Consider the following 20,308-nt stretch of genomic DNA (forward strand, 5'->3'; position numbering starts at 1 on the left):
CTCCAGACTGAACATTCCCAGGGTGGTTTATGTGTTTCTCATGACCCTTACTGTATCCAACCCAAAGTGCATGTAGTCCTGTTCTGTAGTGATCAGCCAGGAATTTCCAGAGAACCCATGAGCAGAATATGATGGCAGTGGTCCAGTCCCAAAGCTTGCCTTCTAGCCAGTCCTTCAGAAGTGCACTGTCACTGTTGGTGGAATCCTGTTGCATCAGGTTTCATGAATCAGTTGGGGGTAGAATCATAGAGTTGGAAGGGGGTCTCCAGAGTCATCTAGTCCAACCCCCTGCACAATGAAGGAAATTCACAAATACCTCCCCACCCACCCCCAGTGACCCCTGCTCCATGCCCAGAAGAGGGCACAAAAACCTCCAGGATCTCAGCCAGACTGGCCTGGACAAAATTGCTTCCGGACCCCAAAGTGGTGATTGGCATTTCCCTGCGCATGTAAGAAAGGGCCATGAGAACTAAGCATTGATGGGTCTCTCCAAGGGTCATTTCCTGCAGGAGCGCACAGGAGCGGAGCTCCGTCAGTAAAGAGCCCAGGGGGTGGGCACGTGCAACAAGCCCCGCCCCCTGCTCCCAGCAGCCCTCAGTCAGAGCAAGAAGCAGCCAGGTAAGTTGCAGAGCTTCCCCCCTGCTCCCCGGCCCAAAACAGTCCAGTAGCACCTTTAAGACCAAGTTTTATTCAGGTACAAGCTCTCCCTCCTCCACGAGGACAGATCTGCACGTTCCCCCCCCCCCCAATAGCTAGCAATCCAAAACAGTCCAGTGGAGCCTGAGTGGTGGGTGTTGCCTTCTGACACACTTCTGGTGCTGTCAGGGGGTGTGGCATATGCAAATAAGTTATGCTAATGAGTTATGCTAATTAGCTCCTGCACCTCTTTTTCTACAAAATGACCCCTGGGTCTCTCCATATGAACTGCTCAATCCACAGGACATCCAGAAAGCAGTACAATCAAATTTGCAGATACTTTTTTTAAACCTTTTTTGTGAAGAGCATAAGAAGGACCCTGCTGGATTAGGCTGATGGGCCATCTAGTCCAACATTCTGTTTTGTACCGTGGTGGAGTTGCCAACTTCCAGGTGGCACCTGAAGATCTCCCGCTATTACAATCGATCTTCAGGTGACAAAGATCAGTTCATGTGGAAGAAACAGCGGCTTTGAAGGGTGGACTCTATGGCAGGGGTGTCGAACTCATTTGTTATGAGGGCCAAATCTGACATAAATGAGACCTTGTTAAGAACATAAGAACATAAGAGACGCCAATGTTGGATCAGGCCAAAGGCCCATCCAGTCCAACACTCTGTGTCACACAGTGGCCAGAAATACCAGTGCCATCAGGAGGTCCAGCAGTGGGGCCAGGACATTAGAAGCCCTCCCACTGTTGACCCCCCCCAAGCACCAAGAAGACAGAGCATCACTTGCCCCAGAGCCCCTAGCTATACCTTGTGGCTAATAGCCACTGATGGACCTCTGCTCCATATGCTTATCTAATTCCCTTTTGAAGCCATCCATGCTTGTAGCACCCACCACTTCCTGTGGCAGTGAATTCCAAGTGTTAATCACTCTTTGGGTGAAGAAGTACTTCCTTTTATCCGTTCTAACCCGAACGCTCTGCAGTTTCATGGAGTGCCCACGAGTTCTTGTATTGTGAGAAAGGGAGAAAAGTACCTCTTTCTTTACCTGCTCTTTCCCATGCATAATCTTATAAACCTCGATCATGTCACCCCTCAGTCGTCTTTTCTCCAAGCTAAAGAGCCCTAAGCGCTTTAACCTTTCCTCATAGGGAAAGTGTTCCAACCCTTTTATCATTCGAGTTGCCCTTTTCTGCACTTTTTCCAAAGCTATAATATCCTTTTTAAGGTGTGGTGACCAGAACTGCACACAGTATTCCAAATGAGGTCTCACCATTGATTTATATAGGGGCATTATTATATTGGCTGATCTGTTTTCAATACCCTTCCTAATAATCCCCAGCATAGCATTGGCCTTCTTTATTGCAGTCACACACTGTCTCGACATTTTCAGTGAGTTATCCACTACAACTCCAAGATCTCTCTCTTGCTCAGTCTCTGCCAGTTCAGACCCCATCAATGTGTATTTATATTTAGGATTTTTGGCTCCAATGTGCATCACCTTGCACTTGGCCACATTGAACCCCATTTGCCATGTTGACGCCCACTCGCCCATCCTTGACAGATCCCCTTGGAGTGCCTCACAATCCTCACTGGTTTTCACCACCCTGAACAACTTTGTATCATCCGCAAATTTAGCCACTTCACTGCTTACTCCCATCTCCAAATCATTAATGAACAAGTTAAAAAGCAGTGGACCAAGTACTGATCCCTGCGGTACCCCACTGCTTACCACCCTCCACTGAGAAAATTGCCCACCTACACTCACTCTCTGTTTTCTATGAACTAGCCAGTTTTTGATCCATAAAAGGACTTGTCCTTCTATCCCATGATTTTTGAGCTTACTTAGGAGCCTTTGATGAGGAACTTTATCAAAAGCTTTCTGGAAGTCAAGGTAAATAATATCTATTGGATCCCCCTTGTCCACATGTTTGTTCACCCCCTCAAAGAACACTAACAGGTTAGTGAGACAAGATCTTCCCTTACAGAAACCGTGCTGAGTCTGCCTCAATAGGTTTTGTTCATCTATGTGCCTACTAATTCTTTCCTTAATAATGGTTTCCACCAATTTACCCGGTATCGACGTCAGACTGACTGGCCTGTAATTTCCCGGATCTCCTCTGGAACCCTTTTTAAAGATGGGAGTGACATTAGCTACCTTCCAATCCTCAGGAATGGAGGCAGATTTTAAGGAAAGATTACATATCTTTGTCAGGAGATCTACAAGTTCACATTTGAGTTCTTTCAGAACTCTCGGATGTATGCCATCTGGGCCTGGTGATTTATCAGTTTTTAAGTTGTCTATCAGTTTTAGGACCTCCTCTCTCGTCACCTCAATCTGACTCAGGTCTTTCAACACCCCTCCTGAAATCAGTGGTTCTGGAGTGGGCAAGCACTTCTCATCTTCCACAGTGAAGACGGAGGCAAAAAATGCATTTAGCTTCTCAGCCATTTCCCTATCATCCTTCAATACTCCTTTTACCCCTTGGTCGTCCAAGGGCCCCACTGCCTCCCTGGCTGGTTTCCTGTTTCTAATGTATTTGAAGAAAGTTTTATTGTTGGTTTTTACGTTTTTTGCTATATGCTCCTCATATTCCCTTTTTGCCTGCCTGACCTCAGACTTGCATTTTATTTGCCATAGCCTGTGTTCCGTTTTATCAGCCTCACTGTGACTAGCTTTCCACTGCTTAAAGGAATTCTTTTTACTTTTTACAGCCTCCATTACTCTGTTTGTTAACCATGCAGGCTTTTTCCTATACCTGTTTGTGCCTTTCCTAACCTGCGGAATATATATTTTTTGAGCTTCTAGGATCGTAGTTTTAAATAGATCCCAAGCTTCCCCAATTGTTTTGACCCTTTCTACTTTTCCTTTCAGTTTCCTCCCCACGTGTCCCCTCATATCAGAGAAATTACCCCTTTTAAAGTTAAAAATGGTTGTGTGAGTCTTTTTGGCCAATTCTCTATTTGTACAAATGATGAACTCAACAACATTATGATCACTGTTTCCAAGCGGTGCAATCACTTTTACATCTCTCACCAGGTCTTGAGTGTTACTTAGGACCAAATCAAGGATCGCCTCTCCCCTGGTAGGTTCCGTGACCATCTGCTCCATAGCACAGTCATTTAGAGTGTCTAGAAACTCAATCTCTTTTTCCCGACTAGAACACATATTGACCCAATCAATGTGTGGGTAGTTAAAATCACCTATTATTACACAGTGTTTTTGTCTAGTTGCTATCTTTAAGGCATTCATCATTTTATAATCCTCCTCTATCTTTTGATCTGGTGGGCGATAACAAACTCCCAGTGTTAAGTTTCCTTTTGGCCCCCCTATTTCAACCCATAGAACTTCCAGAAGCGAATCCAATTCACTTAGCCTCTCAATCTTTCTAGACTTTATACCCTCTCTGACATACAGAGCTACCCCACCTCCAACCCTTCCCCCCCTATCCTTCCGATATAATATATAACCGGGAATCACTGTGTCCCACTGATTTTCCTCATCCCACCAAGTTTCAGAAATACCCACAATGTCTATTTTTCCCTCCGACACCAAGCACTCCAACTCCCCGATTTTACCTCGGACACTTCTAGCATTTGTATAGAAACAGCTGTAATTTCCCTTACAAGTTAAGCCTGCATCCTTCCTCTTGCTATCTCGAGTCGTTGTCCGGCAGTCCATGTCACCAGCCATGGCCTCTGTGGACAATTTCAATCCACCTCCCTGTAGAAAAGCAACCGGTACCCCCTCACCTCTCTCAGATGAGCCAACCCGAACCAGAGACTTTTCATCTCCTGTCGGCTTTCCCCCAATATTCAGTTTAAAAGCTGCTCTGCCACCTTTTTGATTTTAAGTGCCAGCAGCCTGGTTCCTTCTCGGGACAAGTGGAGACCGTCTCGCCTGTACAGCTCCCTCTTGTTCCAAAAAGTATCCCAGTGCCTAACAAACCTGAACCCTTCCCCCCTACACCATCGTCTCATCCACGCATTGAGACTCCTGATCTCTGCCTGTCTCTCCGGCCCTGCGCGTGGAACAGGTAACACTTCTGAGAAGGCTACCTTGGAGGTCCTGGACCTAAGTTTCCTGCCCAGCAGCCTAAATTTCTCCTCCAGGACCTCACGACTGCATTTCCCCACATCGTTGGTGCCGACATGCACCACGACCACTGGCTCCTCCCCAGCACTATCTACCAGCCTATCTAAAACACGCGTAATGTCCGCTACCTTCGCACCAGGCAGGCAAGTCACCATACGGTCAGTACGCGGGTTCGCCACCCAGCTGTCTACCTGCCTAAGGATCGAATCACCCACTACCAAGAGCCCCCCTCCCACCCTGCTCAGGGATGGTTCCTTGGTGCAAAAGGAGAGCCGCTCACCAGCTGGGGAAGAGGTCCCTTCTGAGGGCACATTCCCCTTATCCTCAGCATGGTGCCCTGTTTCCCCTAGACCCTCATGCTCCCTGACAGCAGCGGGGCTGCCAGATCCAGAGTGGGACGAAGCTAACAAGTCCCCGAGAGTCTTTTCTGTGTGCCTAGCTGACTGTCTCTGCTTCTCCAGGTCAGCCACCTTGGCCTCAAGGGAGCACACACGTTCCCTGAGAACCAGGAGCTCCTTGCACCGAGGACACACCCAAGACTTCTGCCCAGTGGGCAGATAGTCATACATGTGACACTCCGTGCAAAACACTGGATAGCCCCCAACCCCCTGCTGGCATTCTGGCTTCATAATTCTTTTAAAATAAATAAATATAATCCCCCTTTTAAACCCTTGGTATTTATGTGGGTTTTGTTATCAAGTCAAATTATTTTACGGGAAAGACAAAGAGCCTAGGGCCTTGTCTTTCTGGCTCTTTTTGGGCTTCTTACAGCGCCCCTAGTCTAAGAGTCCCTAGGCTAAGAGCCACAGGCAAAGAGCCCTTTAGCTCACCCTTCGGCTCGTGCCAGAGGCTCGTGCCTCTGCCAAGGTGCTTCCTTAAATAGAGGCCTCCCCCAGCAGAGGTCAGGCAGCAGCTATTCAAATTCAAATTCACCCAGGCACTCAATCACAGGCAAAACAATGCCCCTTCCACTTCCTCTCAATTACAGGCAATCCCAGTCAAACAATGCCCGTTCCTCTCCCACACTCAATCAGCCAGGACTCTGCAAGAACTCTAAGTGCTTCCACACACTGCTAAACACAGTTTTCCCACAAAATATCCTTAGCTGAATTCTCTCAGCTGAAAGCAAGTAAAAGAAACCCACTCACCTCTCTCACAGCTCTCTCTCCTGCTCCTGCTCAGAGCTCAGCTGGTCTCCTCTGCCTCTGGCAAGGTGCTTCCTTAAATAGAGGCCTCCCCCAGCAGAGGTCAGGCAGCAGCTATTCAAATTCAAATTCACCCAGGCACTCAATCACAGGCAAAACAATGCCCCTTCCACTTCCTCTCAATTACAGGCAATCCCAGTCAAACAATGCCCGTTCCTCTCCCACACTCAATCAGCCAGGACTCTGCAAGAACTCTAAGTGCTTCCACACACTGCTAAACACAGTTTTCCCACAAAATATCCTTAGCTGAATTCTCTCAGCTGAAAGCAAGTAAAAGAAACCCACTCACCTCTCTCACAGCTCTCTCTCCTGCTCCTGCTCAGAGCTCAGCTGGTCTCCTCTGCCTCTGGCAAGGTGCTTCCTTAAATAGAGGCCTCCCCCAGCAGAGGTCAGGCAGCAGCTATTCAAATTCAAATTCACCCAGGCACTCAATCACAGGCAAAACAATGCCCCTTCCACTTCCTTTCTAAACTTTATAAAGGACACAAACACAAAGGGTTTTTTAAACTTAAAATAAAAACATGCTTAAAACATTAGCCCTCTTGCAATATTTTGTTTATTTAACAGTGTCTGATAACTAACACCTCTTGCTCTGAATTACTGCATCAAAATGTCTGTGCTGTTGCAATCCTGAGTATGCTGTTCAGGTGTGTATCTGTAAGCTGCAAACCTACAATGATGCAGCAGCAGCAGCAGAACTGGAAGAAGAAGCAGAAGACAGCCAGTTCCACTGTGGGCCTGATAGAAGCCCTCCGGGGGCCTGATCCGGCCCCTGGGCTGCATGTTTGACACTCCTGTTCTATGGCATTATACTTTGCTGAGGTCCCTCTCCTCCCCCAAACCCTCCCCTCCCCAAAATCTCCAGGTATTTTCCAATGTTTTCTTCACTATTTGTGTATCAATAAATGAATGCTATGCATTGTACATATAGATGGTATGTATATACCATATAAAAACAGTGCAGTGTGCGCACACGATGTGGACATCTAGGGAAAAAACAGCAAAACGAAAAGCAGAGAACCGATACTGTTGAGAAAAACGTAACAAATACCCCTCACCAAAAAGGAATAGCTTGTCCCAAACTCCATATTTGCCTTGACATTTCATTTTGGGTGAAATTCTGCAGCAGCAGTATCGGGTCCTTTGCCTATACTCCAAGTATACGTAAGGGCTTACAGAGCTCTCGGCCTTCCTGCTGTCTGGTGACCACAAATCTCTGTTTATTTTCCGAAGCTGTCAATAAACAAACAAAATTTGATGTTGGGCCATCTATCAAGCCGCCCTTGACATTTCGGGAGCTAATTTATGCTGCAGTGGATTAGCAGACACTGTAAAAGGAGGAGGCTTATTTTATTTCTCTCCTTGGCTGTCAGCTACGTGACGAGAGCCAAGTCAAGACCTCCGTTACTGGCTGCAGGTTTAAATATGAGATGTTTCTGTGACCTTTCCCAAAGGATTCGGTGCTAGTTTGGCAGGGTCCCCCCACCCCAGCTTTAGAGTTTCAAAGAAGTGACTTCATTACAGGAGAAGAATATAGCCCGAGTTTGCCAACCACCAGGTGGGACCTGGAGTTCTCCCCCAAACACAACTAGGGTTACGGTCACATGCGCGAGATAACGGGGGGCGGGGAGGAAGCGAAACTGTTTGCTCCGTAGGAATTTGACCTGCAGTTGCATGATCACACAGTCCCTGGGAGCTGCGAGGGCAGCCCACCACTGTGTGATTAGACGCAACCACGGATGAATCGGGATTTTTTTTTTTGCTGCGCTTCATCGGGGGTTCGATGATTCACATCTCCGCACTGAGTGTTCCCTATGCAGTGTGCAATGGTGTGCATACCAAAACAGGTGGGGAAACAACGGCTAACGCGATCACCAGGGCTTTTTTTGTAGGAGGCCATATTAGGCCACACCCCTGACAGCACAGGTCATTAGCACATTAGTCCACACTCCCATGTTACCAGAAGTGTGCTCATCCAGCCACACCCACCTTTTGCTTCTTCTGTTTACCTTGTTTGTTGTCAAAACCAGGGCTTTTTTTGTAGGAGGGACTCCTTTGCATGTTAGGCCACACATGCCTACTGTAGCCAATCCTAATGAGTTTCTGCTGTTGGGTGTGGCCTATTATGCTAATGAGTTCCTGCTGGGCGTGGCCAACTCAGGAGCCAGCCGGAACTCCGTTCCTGAGCGTTCCTGCCCAAAAATAGCCCTGGCAATCACACAGGGGAAAGTCCATCCCTGGCCCATAGTAAACCCATTTGCTACTGGACTTTCCCCAGTGTCTTTTTACTCCACTTGGGGTGATGTAGGCACGTCAGGGGTGATGTTTCCAGCTCCCAGTGTTTCCAGCCACTCCTAGAGCTACCTTATTTCATTTCCAGGTTTCCCCTAGAAGTGACATAGAGGTGCATTGGGAAGTAACATATTAAAAAAAACCACGTCCACAGCCGCTTGGAGCAGTGGTGGGCAAGGCCAGCTGCCAGTAGGAGGCCAGAGACCTGGCAGCCCTGAGTTAAAGGGTCAGGTAGTAAGTGACATAACAGATCCCTCTCTAAGGTGGTGGAAAGACAAGACTAACCTTGACAAGCCAATAGTCTGGCTCAGTGTAAGGCAGGTCCAGGTGTACATACACTTTCCATGATGATGAGAGCACCTTCCCTATGAGGAAAGGCTGAAGAGTCTGGGATGACTAAGGGAAGGGACATGACAAGAGGTTTATAAAATTATTCATGGGAAGGAGAGGGTTGACAAAGAGGCATTTTCCTTCCTCTCCCAAAATACAAGAACTTGAGGGCATCCAATGAAGCTGATGGGCAGTAGATTTAGGACAGACAAAAGGAAATACCACTTTACACAGAGAAGGATTAAAATGTGGAATTTGCTGCCAGAGGATGTTGCAATGGCCACAGAGGTAGACAGCTTTAAAAGGGGATTAGATAGATTGATGGAGGATAAGTCTATCAGTGGCTACTGGCCATGGTGGCTGAGGGGAACCTCCACATTCAGAGGCACTAAACCTCTGAATCCCAGAGCCAGGAGGCGACACCAGGGGAAGGCCTCAGCCTCTCTGCCCTGTTGTTGGCGGTTCAGACAAACTGGTTGCCCACAGTGTGAGACAGGATGCTGGACTATTGGCAGGGGTCATTTCCTGCAGGAGCGCACAGGAGCGGAGCTCCGGCAGTAAAGAGCCCAGGGGCTGGCACATGCAGCAAGCCCCACACCCTACTCCTAGCAGCCCTCAGTCAGAGCAAGAAGCAGCCAGGTAAGTTGCAGAGCCTCCCTCCCCTGCCAACGCTAAGTCGCAGAGCCCAGGGAAGGCTTCCGGAGCCCCGCCGCCTGCCTTTCCCGGCACCTGCAGGGCGGTGGCAGGGGGGGGGGGTTGATTGGGGGGGCATGGGGGATCTGCGAGGGTAGATCTGAGTGTGTGTCGTCCCCCCCATAGCTAGCAATCCAAAACAGTCCAGTGGAGCCTGAGCAGTGGGTGTTGCCTTCTGACACACTTCCGGTAATGTCAGGGGGTGTGGCCTATGCAAACAAGTTATGCTAATGAGTTATGCTAATGAGCTCCTGCACCTCTTTTTCTACGAAATGACCCCTGACTATTGGTCTGATCCAGCAGGCCTCTTCATATGTTCTTATGCGTTTGCGCATATGTGTGAATTAAGCCACAACATATTAAAGCCCATTTTTCTTCTGTGGGCTGGTTCCCTCCAAATCAACCTCCCAGCCTTCTACATTTTGGGATTACCCCCAAAGAATGCCCTAATGAGCAAAGCTCCGGATTCCCAACGCCCCATGAGAATGGCTGAGGGAGATTACATGAGAGAGGATAAAGCAGAAGGAAACTTTCTTAACAGAAGAGCTGTCCTCTTCTATGGCCCACACAAACCTAAGAAGTTAACAGGTGAAGAATCTTCTGACTCACAGATAAATATGAACAAAAGTTTCACAGGCCAAATTTTCTGCTTGGTTGTTGTTGGTATTTTTTTGGTAAGTATCTGTGTGTGTGTGTGTGTGTGTGTGTGTGTGTGTGTGTGTGTGTGTGTATGCGTGCCTAAGAGTCATGGTGACCTGGTGACCACAAGTGGGGTCTGGACATTTTAAAGAGGTAGCTTGATATTACCTCTTTCTGCATGCCAGCCCTTGTATTCCTTGGAGTTCTCCCTTCCAAGCAGGGCTTTTTTTGTAGAAAAAGCCCTGCAGGAACTCATTAGCATAATAGGCCACACCCAACAGCAAAAACTCATTAGCCTATTAGGTCACACGCCTGACAGTACAGCTCATTAGCATATTAGGCCTCCATGTTACCAGAAGTGTGGTCATCCAGCCACACCCACCTTTTGCTTCTTATTCTGTTTACCTTGTTTGTTGTCAAAACCCAGGGCTTTTTTTTGTAGCAGGAACTTCTTTGCATGTTAGGCCACACACCCCTAATGTAGCCAGTCCTAATGAGTTCCTGCTGTTGGGTGTGGCCTGTTATGCTAATGAGTTCCTGCTAGGCGTGGCCAATTTTGGAGCCAGCCGGAACTCCGTTCCTGCCCCAAAATAGCCCTGCTTCCAAGTACTTCCCAGGTTCAGCCCTGCTTAGCTTCCAAGATCTGACGAGATCAGGCTTGTGTGGGCTGTCCAGGTCAGGGCATTTGCTGCTTTTTTTAAAGCTCTTAAATGCATAGCAGCAGAGTGAAAGAAAAAAAGTTGGCAACACCCCCCCCCCAAAAAAAAAGGTAAACCAACTTGCTCAAGCCCCAAGCAGGACACCAAACCATTCTGGGTTATGCAACACTTTGGAAGCCACCTTGCCCATTTTATTCCCACGTCTTTCTGCAGAAGCGGAGGTACGACGGGAATGCCAATCACACTTGTCGCAGATGCTTAGGAACCAAATTGGGTTCTATGCCATTTCTTTATAATAACCTAAAGCCTAGGCAGCTTGTATCGTTTTTGTGTGCACGGGTGCAGAGTGGGTTTTTTATGCCAAACAAGAAGAAATAAAAAGTCTATAATTTAGTTCTCGCAGGCTTCCGTGTAAATATAGTACAGGGGTGTGGACTGCAACAAAGGCTGCCGAAATCAAACTAAAATTTGCTCTCTCGATAAAAAAACCCCACAAAGGTGGAGGAGTTCAAAAGAGAGGGCTTTGTACACACCGCTCATGTTATTATTTTCAGTAGAAAGTTAGCCATCATGGATAGAAACAGACACTCCAGCGGTCCTTGTTCATGAAAGACAAAATCTATTTTGAGGGGAATCATTCTAGGGACGATTTCAAATTTCTCATCTCTGCTTTTTAAAAATATATATATATATTGTGTGTGTGTGTGTTGTGTGCTTGCTTGGAAGTCATGGTGACTTCTGGCGGCCACTACTGGGGGAAAGGAGTTTGTAAGCCACTCTGAGACTCTGAGTCTAGGACGGGGTATAAGAACATAAGAACACAAGAGATGCCAATGTTGGATGAGGCCAAAAGCCCATCCAGTCCAACACCCTGTGTCACACAGTGGCCAGAAATACCAGGTGCCATCAGGAGGTCCACCAGTGGGGCCAGGACATTAGAAGCCCTCCCACTGTTGACCCCCCCAAGCACCAAGAAGACAGAGCATCACTTCCCCAGAGCCCCTATCTATACCTTGTGGCTAACAGCCACTGATGGACCTCTGCTCCTTATGCTTATCTAATTCCCTTTTGAAGCCGTCCATGCTTGTAGCCGCCACCACTTCCCGTGGCAGTGAATTCCATGTGTTAATCACTCTTTGGGTGAAGAAGTACTTCCTTTTATCCGTTCTAACCCAACCGCTTAGCAATTTCATTGAGTGCCCACGAGTTCTTATATTGTGAGAAAGGGAGAATAGTACCTCTTTCTAATCTTATAAACCTTTATCGTGTCCCCCCTCAGTTGTCGATTCTCCAAGCTAAAGAGCCCGAAGCTTTCTCCAAGCTAAAGAGCCCTAAGCGCCTTAACCTTTCCTCATAGGGAAAGTGTTCCAACCCTTTTATCATTCGAGTTGCCCTTTTCTGCACTTTTTCCAAAGCTATAATATCCTTTTTAAGGTGTGGTGCCCAGAACTGCACACAGTATTCCAAATGAGGTCTCACCATTGATTTATATAGGGGCATTATTATATTGGCTGATCTGTTTTCAATACCCTTCCTAATAATCCCCAGCATAGCATTGGCCTTCTTTATTGCAGTCACACACTGTCTCGACATTTTCAGTGAGTTATCTACTACAACTCCAAGATCTCTCTCTTGATCTGTCTCTGCCAGTTCAGACCCCATCAACGTGTATTTATAGTTAGGATTTTTGGCTCCAATGTGCATCACCTTGCACTTGGCCACATTGAACCCCATTTGCCATGTTGACGCCCACTCGCCCAACTTTGACAGATCCCTTTGGAGTGCCTCACAATCCTCACTGGTTTTCACCACCCTGAACAACTTTGTATCATCCGCAAATTTAGCCACTTCACTGCTTACTCCCAACTCCAAATCATTAATGAACAAGTTAAAAAGCAGTGGACCAAGTACTGATCCCTGTGGTACCCCACTGCTTACACCCCTCCACTGGGAGAACTGCCCATTTATACTCACTCTCTGTTTTCTATTAATTAGCCAGTTTTTGATCCATAAAAGGACTTGTCCTTTTATCCCATGATTTTTGAGCTTGCTTAGGAGCCTTTGATGAGGAACTTTATCAAAAGCTTTCTGGAAGTCAAGGTAAACAATATCTATTGGATCCCCCTTGTCCACATGTTTGTTCACCCCCTCAAAGAACATTAACAGGTTAGTGAGACAAGATCTTCCCTTACAGAACCCATGTTGAGTCTGCCTCAATAGGTTTTGTTCATCTATGTGCCTACTAATTCTTTCCTTAATAATGGTTTCCACCAATTTACCCGGTATCGACGTCAGACTGACTGGCCTGTAATTTCCCGGATCTCCTCTGGAACCCTTTTTAAAGATGGGAGTGACATTAGCTACCTTCCAGTCCTCAGGAATGGAGGCTGATTTTAAGGAGAGATTACATATTTTTGTCAGGAGATCCACAAGTTCACAATTGAGTTCTTTCAGAACTCTTGGATGTATGCCATCTGGGCCTGGTGATTTTTCAGTTTTTAAGTTGTCTATCAGTTTTAGGACCTCCTCTCTCGTCACCTCAATCTGACTCAGGTCTTTCAACACCCCTCCTGAAATCAGTGGTACTGGAGTGGGCAAGCACTTCTCATCTTCCACAGTGAAGACGGAGGCAAAAAATGCATTTAGCTTCTCAGCCATTTCCCTATCATCCTTCAGTACTCCTTTTACCCCTTGGTCATCCAAGGGCCCCACTGCCTCCCTGGCTGGTTTCTTGCTTCTAATGTATTTGAAGAAAGTTTTATTGTTGGTTTTGACATTTTTTGCTATATGCTCCTCATATTTCCTTTTTGCCTGCCTGACCACAGACTTGCATTTTATTTGCCATAGCCTGTGTTCCGTTTTATCAGCCTCACTGTGACTAGCTTTCCACCACTTAAATGAATCCTTTTTACCTTTTACAGCTTCCATTACTTTGTTAACCATGCAGGCTTTTTCCTATACCTGTTTGTGCCTTTCCTAACCTGCGGAATATTTTTTTTTTTTAGCTTCTAGGAACGTAGTTTTAAATAGTTTCCAAGCTTCCCCAATGGTTTCGACCTTTTCTACTTTTCCTTTCAGTTTCCTCCCCACATGTCCCCATAAATCCAATCTCCTCCTCGTCCTCGTCCTCCTCCTCCTCCTCCTCTTCTTCTTCTTCAGAGAGGTGGCTTGATTAGCCTGCCTCTGCCTCCCAGCCCTGGTATTCCTTGGAGGTCTCCCTTCCAATTACTTGCCAGGGTCAGCCCTGCTTAGCTTCCGAGATCTGATGAGATTGAGCTTGCCTGTCCTATCCAGGTCAGGGCTTATCTCTGCTGTTTTGACCCCCAAATCCCTGTTTAAATTTTATTTCCCTTTCGTCTAAATCGACATTGATTCTTTGCATACTTTTTCTATTTCCTTGTCCTGAATTTCCCCATAAAATGGACATTCCCCCTCAATTATTGTGCATTCATTAATCAGCATTGTGCACTGCTTATGTCTTGTATGCGTATAGCAACATTTTGTATTAATTATGTATTTAAAAACCCCTATACAGCACAAGTACATGGTACAAAGACAGTGGATTGTATCCTACCAGTCTTCTCAGCAAAGTGTGACACTTAAAGAGCCTTCTAAGAGGAGCCCGCTAAATTGGATCCTTAGGCTGGAGGGGGCTTCACATTTCGCTGAGTGGAGGGGTAGTATATGTACTCTCCCCCCCCCCCTTTGCAGTTTTTAGGAACACATGTGTGCAGTGGTGAACTAGAGTTGCCATTCCCCAGTTGGAGGCGGGGGATCTGCTGGTTTTGTAAACTCCTGCCTGCTGCCAGCCAGCTAGCCAGTGGGAGGAAATCCCCCCCCCCAAAAAAAACAGCAACATCGCCAGAAATGAATGCAATGTACCTATGTCACCCAGAAGTGACGTAGGCACATTGGTGATGTCGGGGGTGGTGCTCTGGGGTTTTTTGGGCAAAACTCTATGGTTTGAGGCTGATTTTACCATAGAGTTTTGCCCAAAACCCAGAGCATTGTCACCAACGTGCCCACATAACTTCCGGCTGATATAGGCACATTGTGTGAAATCTTTCTCTACCTGCTCTATCTCATGCCCCAAACTGAGAGTTCCTGTCTATGCCTTGCGGCTAATAGCCACGGACGGACTTCTGCTCCAATTCCCTCTTGAAGCTGTCCATGCTTGTAGCCGCCGCCACCTCCTGTGGCAGTGAATTCCATGTGCTAATCAATCTTTGGGTGAAGAAGTCCTTCCTTTTATCTGTTTTCAGCTTCAAATTATGTAGCATTTTCAAATTCAGTAGAGTTTTCAGCTTCAAATTGTGCCGTTCTAAATTGAGAGCAACCCAATGCCACAGCCCTTTTTGTAGCATATTCCATCAAAGTAGAATGGCTAGATGGAGCCTCCATGTTCAGAAGCACTATATCTCAGGCAACCAGTTGCTATGCAGCAGGATCAGGCAGAGACTTTGGCCTCTGTGCCCTGCGTATAGGCCTCCCAGGGGCATCTGGTTGTCCACTGCATTAAACAGGATCCCATTATTTACTTTATCTGTACTATACTCAGTTGTGGGGGCCCACAACAGCTCACATCATTCTCCTGTTCTCCATTTTATTCTCATAACAACCCAGCAAGAGAGGTTAGTTTGAGAGTGGTTCAAAGTCACCTACCCAGCAAGGTTCCACAGCAGAGGGAGGATTTGAACCTGGGCCTCCCAAATCCTCGTCCTGCCCTCTAACCGCTGCACCACATCTGTGGTCTAGCAGAGCTCATCGTCTCAGACTCTTCTGTGATGGAAGGACTCCTGCTGCATCTCTGAGAACTTTCTGTTATGCTAGAAAAGGGCCTTTCTCGGGACCTTGGTTTTTCTGGGGGCTGTGTTTACAGCGTAAAACATTCTACTCTGCAGCAGTGGTGGTAAAAGCACCGTTTCATTTAGGAACAGTAAAGAAGCAGTAATGAAAAATCCATTAGAGTCTCTGAGTGCTAATAAAGTTCCCTAATTGGCCTTCGTGAACTGGAAGAGGGGGGGGGTAACATACTCCAGTTCTCTTTTGAATTCTGCGGGTGATATTTTTCTTTTATCACCAACTCTATAATGAGGCGATGCGAAGTGGAGGGCATTACCCTTCCCGACCACCGCCATCTCTTCTTCCTCTTCTTCCTCTTCTTCCCCCATCCCTGCCCCAACTGCTTTCAACTTCAGTCTCACTCCCAGTCTGCATCTAGCATTCGCTCCGCTGTTTTACCAAACCCACACTGGAACAGAAATTCCCCTCTACATTGCATGCCACTTTCACTTTATTTGATTGTCAGATTTTATGGCAGCCTCTACATTGCATGCTGCTTTCACTTTCTTTGATCATTGAGTTTTGTGGTACTGTCTGCATAGATTTATGGCCGTTTAGGAGCGACTCTGCAGTCAATATGGCGTTGGCCCGGGGTATCTGAATATGGTTTTGAGGGGCATCTTTTTCTGTTCCAGCGTGGGTTTGGTAAAACAGCGAAGCGAATGCTAGATGCGGAATGGGCCTATGTTCAACTCTTTCCATGGAGGAATCGAAGTCTTAGTGGAAGGCATCCAATCCATCTTCTTTTAGTAGTCTCTCTGCATTCCCCCCCCCCAAGTTCGTCTGTGCTTCCTCCTTCTGTGCGACAGAAACACGGCCAGTCAGGGATCATGTACTCAATGTGATGGTATCACGGCACCCACTTAGTCAATCAGATCTAGCGAACATCATGGAAAGCAAAAGCTGACCTCAAAGTCATGGCAGAATTAAAATTGTCAGGCACTAACTAAAGCATGACAGTAGGCCCAATGGGTTGCCAGCCTCCAGTTGGCCCCTGGAGAACTGCTGCTATTAGAATTGAACTCTGGGTGACCGAGATCAGTTCCCCTGGAGAAATGGCTGCTTTGTACAGATCTGTGCATCCCCCCCCCCCCCGTAGGACATCCACAGTCCAGTGGAGCCTGAGCAGTGGGTGTTGCCTTCTGACACCCTTCCGGTAATGTCAGGGGGTGTGGCATATGCAAATAAGTTATGCTAATGAGTTAATGCTAATGAGCTCCTGCATCTCTTTTTCTACGAAATGACCCCTGCAATGAACTAAGCAAGCAATTATAAAATACCACCAAATTACGATCCATGGAAATAGGATAGGAGCTGCAGAAACACCAATCAGTCAGCTGGCAATCTAACTGGCAGAATGCCTGGATGGACTGCAATATTTTTACCTAGCACCCCAAACTCAGCAAGGTGGTCACCGTGCAACTGCCAAGTGGAGAATTTTGAACTTCCCATACTTGCTGTTTTTAGCATGCCAACCCCTGTTTCCATTGTGTGTCTCTTGCGTCACCTGATCCCACGACTCTTTATTATTCTTTAAGAATCTTAACCGTTTCTTGTTTCCTTGCATCACATAAAATTTAACAAAAAAAGATTGGTAACACCACTCCCTCACGGGGGGTGGGGGGAAACAGGGGGAAACGTCACAAACGTGTTCTACAAGAGTTCCAACTTTTGGTGGTGATGGAAAATCCTGCCAAGTCACGACTGACTTATGGCAACCCCGTGGGATTTCCAAGGCAAGAGGCGTTCAGAGGTGGTTTGCCATTGCCTGCGTCCACATCATGTGCATGGCCCTTTTCCAGACTGCATTAGGAATTCTTCATTGTTCTGGGTTTTTTTAAATTTCTGAACTTAGTATAGAGCTCTCAGTCTACAGCATTTGCTGCAATTTCCAGTTCATGTGTTTATGTTCCTGCTCTGTTGTTATCCATGTGCAGGGCTATTTTTGGGCAGGAACACACAGGAACGGAGTTCCGGCTGGCTTCAGAGTTGGCCACGCCCGCTACAGCCAAACCTCTGCGTGCGTGGCTACAGAGGGAAGGCCTGGAGAGCGACACCCCCTCCCCAGCAACTCCAAGGCAGGTGGGCAAAGGGGGGCCCTGGAAGGATCAGGGAGGCATTTAAATGCCTCCCCGTGCCATCCCCGGCCTTCCCTTCCCTTCAAGGGGGAGCTTGCCCCGGGCAAGCCAAGGGAAGGCATGGGGGTGTGGCCTAATGTGCTAAAGAGCTGTTCTGTCAGGGGTGTAGCCTAATATGCTAATGAGTTCCTGCTGTTGGTTGTGGCCTATTATGCTAATGAGTTCCTGCTGGGCTTTTTCTACCAAAAAAGCCCTGTCCATGTGTATTGAGTCAACATTGTGAAAAGTAATTTTGAACATAAGAGAAGCCAATGTTGGATCAGGCCAAAGGCCCATCCAGTCCAACACTCTGTCACACAGTGGCCAAAAATACCAGGTGCCATCAGGAGGTCCAGCAGTGGGGCCAGGACACTAGAAGCCCTCCCACTGTTGCCCCCCCAAGCACCAAGAAGACAGAGCATCACTTGCCCCAGAGCCCCTATCTATACCTGCTGGCTAATAGCCAATGATGGAATTTAAAACATTTGCGGTTTAAAAGATTTATTGTGTTCTAGTAGTATGTAGGAGCACATTGTGCGCATCAGTAGAAAAATGGCAAAAACAATCTATGTGCAGTCATATATATATATATGTATATAATCACATTGAGATTGCTTTTTTTTGCAGTGTTTCACCAACATGCACGTCTCCATTTACACAAGGGGGGGAATGATTCAAGCGCTCCAAGGAAATTGAATGCTGTTGGCAAGCATGCTTTTACTCCAAATTTTGGAACTAATTTTAGAAACTCTACTGGTAGAAATGGAATTCAGGAGGAGACTGCAACCGCAGAGTGAAATTCTGAACCAATGCAATAATGGAATGGGAAGGGGGACATCCTTCCAGGGGAAGCTTGTTTTAGAACTGGGATCTCTAACAGGCTTTCTGTCCACAGGTTGCTGCCAAAGAGGGGAATGTGCTGGTGAAGGAAGATTGTCACGGGAAAGCTATTGGCTATTACTCACTGGCAGTGTTGGCAAGCAACAGCAACCCCCGGTACCTTCGCCAGCGTGCCTTGTGCCTAGGTCATCTGAAGGACTATCGAAGGGCTTTGAAGGACATGGACAAGGTGGTCCGAAACCACGGGGCCAATGGCCTGAGGACAAAAGTGGAGGATTTCTGCTCCCGGGGGCACATGCTCTTGGCAGTTTCGGAGGAGAAGGAGGCAGTGAAGCAGTTCATAAAAGCCCTTCAGCTGGAACAGACGTTGGCTCTGACTAGTATCGGGGCTGGTCCCAACAGGGATGCGCCGTCCAAAGCATTCCTACGAACTGCGCAATCCTGCTTTGAGATGTCCCTGTTCGAAGAGGCCTGGGCAGCCACAGAATACGGCCTGGTCATTGACCCGAACAGTAATGACCTTAAGAAACTGAGAACAAGACTCAAACGGGAGGCCTCTGGTTGCAGAGTTCATTAATTTATATTCTATGTTTCTGCCCTGCAAAAAACATCCCTCTTTTGTTTTTTGCAAAGATAAGAACAAATGCTTTGATGCTTCTATGCACTCCGGCAAATATTCTGGTCACTCTCAGATATGAACTGCTGTTAGATTGCTCACATGTAAGCTTTTGTTTACAATCTTGGGGGCGGGGAAGGTTATTCTATCCAAAGCTAATTGTGAAGTTTAAAAGAAAACAAAAACCCTCAGAAAGCTGGAGAGGAAGGCAATTTGGGTTAAAGGTGCTGATGAAGACATCACTCGATTCTTAAATTTTCCCCAAAAGGTCAAAGTGTAAAAAACAACAACCCTTTCCTTGGTTCTCTTCAAGGAGGAACCAAATTTAAGCTGTAAAAACAGCATCGAACAGTATAAAACCCACAACCACCATAAAAAGATAACAGTGTCAAAACTAGTGGGAATAATAAGCAGATGTTTAAAACAGCAATTTTTTTAAAAAAAACAGAAACTAATTAAAACTAGGAGAGTAAAATGAGCAGTAAAACACTGGAGGGCTAGGTAGTCAAGGCCCCAGGAGACTGAATCACTGAACACGGGGAAGGAAGGTCTAACTCCTTCAGGTCAGCATACGGTTGCTAGGGTTGCCAGGTCTGGGTTGGGAAATCCCTGGAGACTTTGGGGGTGGAGCCAGGAGAGGGCGGGGTTTGGGGAGGGGAGGGGCCTCAGCGTGGTACAATGCCATAGAGAGTCCACCCTTCAAAGCAGCCATTTTCTCCAGGGGAACTGTTCTCTGTCAGCTGGAGACCAGTTGTAAAAGCGGGAGATCCCCAGGCCCCACCTGGAGGCTGGCAACCCTAACGGTTGCCAACTTTGGGTTGGGAAATACCTGGAGTTTTGAGGGTAGAAGCTGGGAAATGTGGGGTTTGGGGAGGCAAGGGGCCTCAGCAGGGTGCGATACCCAGAGAGTCCACCCTCCAAAGCAGCCGTTTTCTCCAGGGGAACTGATCTCTGCAGTCTAGAAATCAGTTACAATTTGGGGAGATCTCCAGGCCCCGCCTGAAGATTGGCAATCCCATGTCAGCATCAGCATAAAAGAGCGAGATGAGCAGTCTGGGCCTGTTGTGAGCCCAAGCGCCATTCTGCACGTGGCCACTCGAGAACAGTGGGATCATGTGACACAGGGAACCAGTCAGAGCAGAGCCTGGCATATATATACTGCATTTGTGGCTTCTTAGGTCTAATAGTTTGCTTGTGGATGGGACCTTCTTATTGTTTTGGACTCAAGTCTGCTTTCGCCTGGCCTGATCTCAACTGTATTATTATAATTATTATTATTATTATTATTATTATTATTATTATTATTATCATCATCATCATTATTATTATTATTATTAT

General features: G+C 47.0%; 1 protein-coding gene across 1 annotated transcript in view; it reads left to right on the forward strand.

Annotated features, from left to right (window-relative positions):
- Positions 1-18,931, forward strand: part of TTC34 (tetratricopeptide repeat domain 34) — a 51,553-nt gene extending 32,622 nt beyond the window's left edge. The window contains exon 7 of the mRNA XM_015411120.1: positions 18,410-18,931. Coding sequence (XP_015266606.1) covers positions 18,410-18,931 — 522 coding nt within the window. The remainder of the gene's footprint in view (positions 1-18,409) is intronic.
- The last annotated feature ends 1,377 nt before the right edge of the window (positions 18,932-20,308 follow it).

This window comes from Gekko japonicus, unplaced genomic scaffold (genome assembly GCF_001447785.1).
Source record: "Gekko japonicus isolate JY-2015 unplaced genomic scaffold, Gekko_japonicus_V1.1 scaffold411, whole genome shotgun sequence".
Lineage (NCBI taxonomy): Eukaryota > Metazoa > Chordata > Lepidosauria > Squamata > Gekkonidae > Gekko > Gekko japonicus.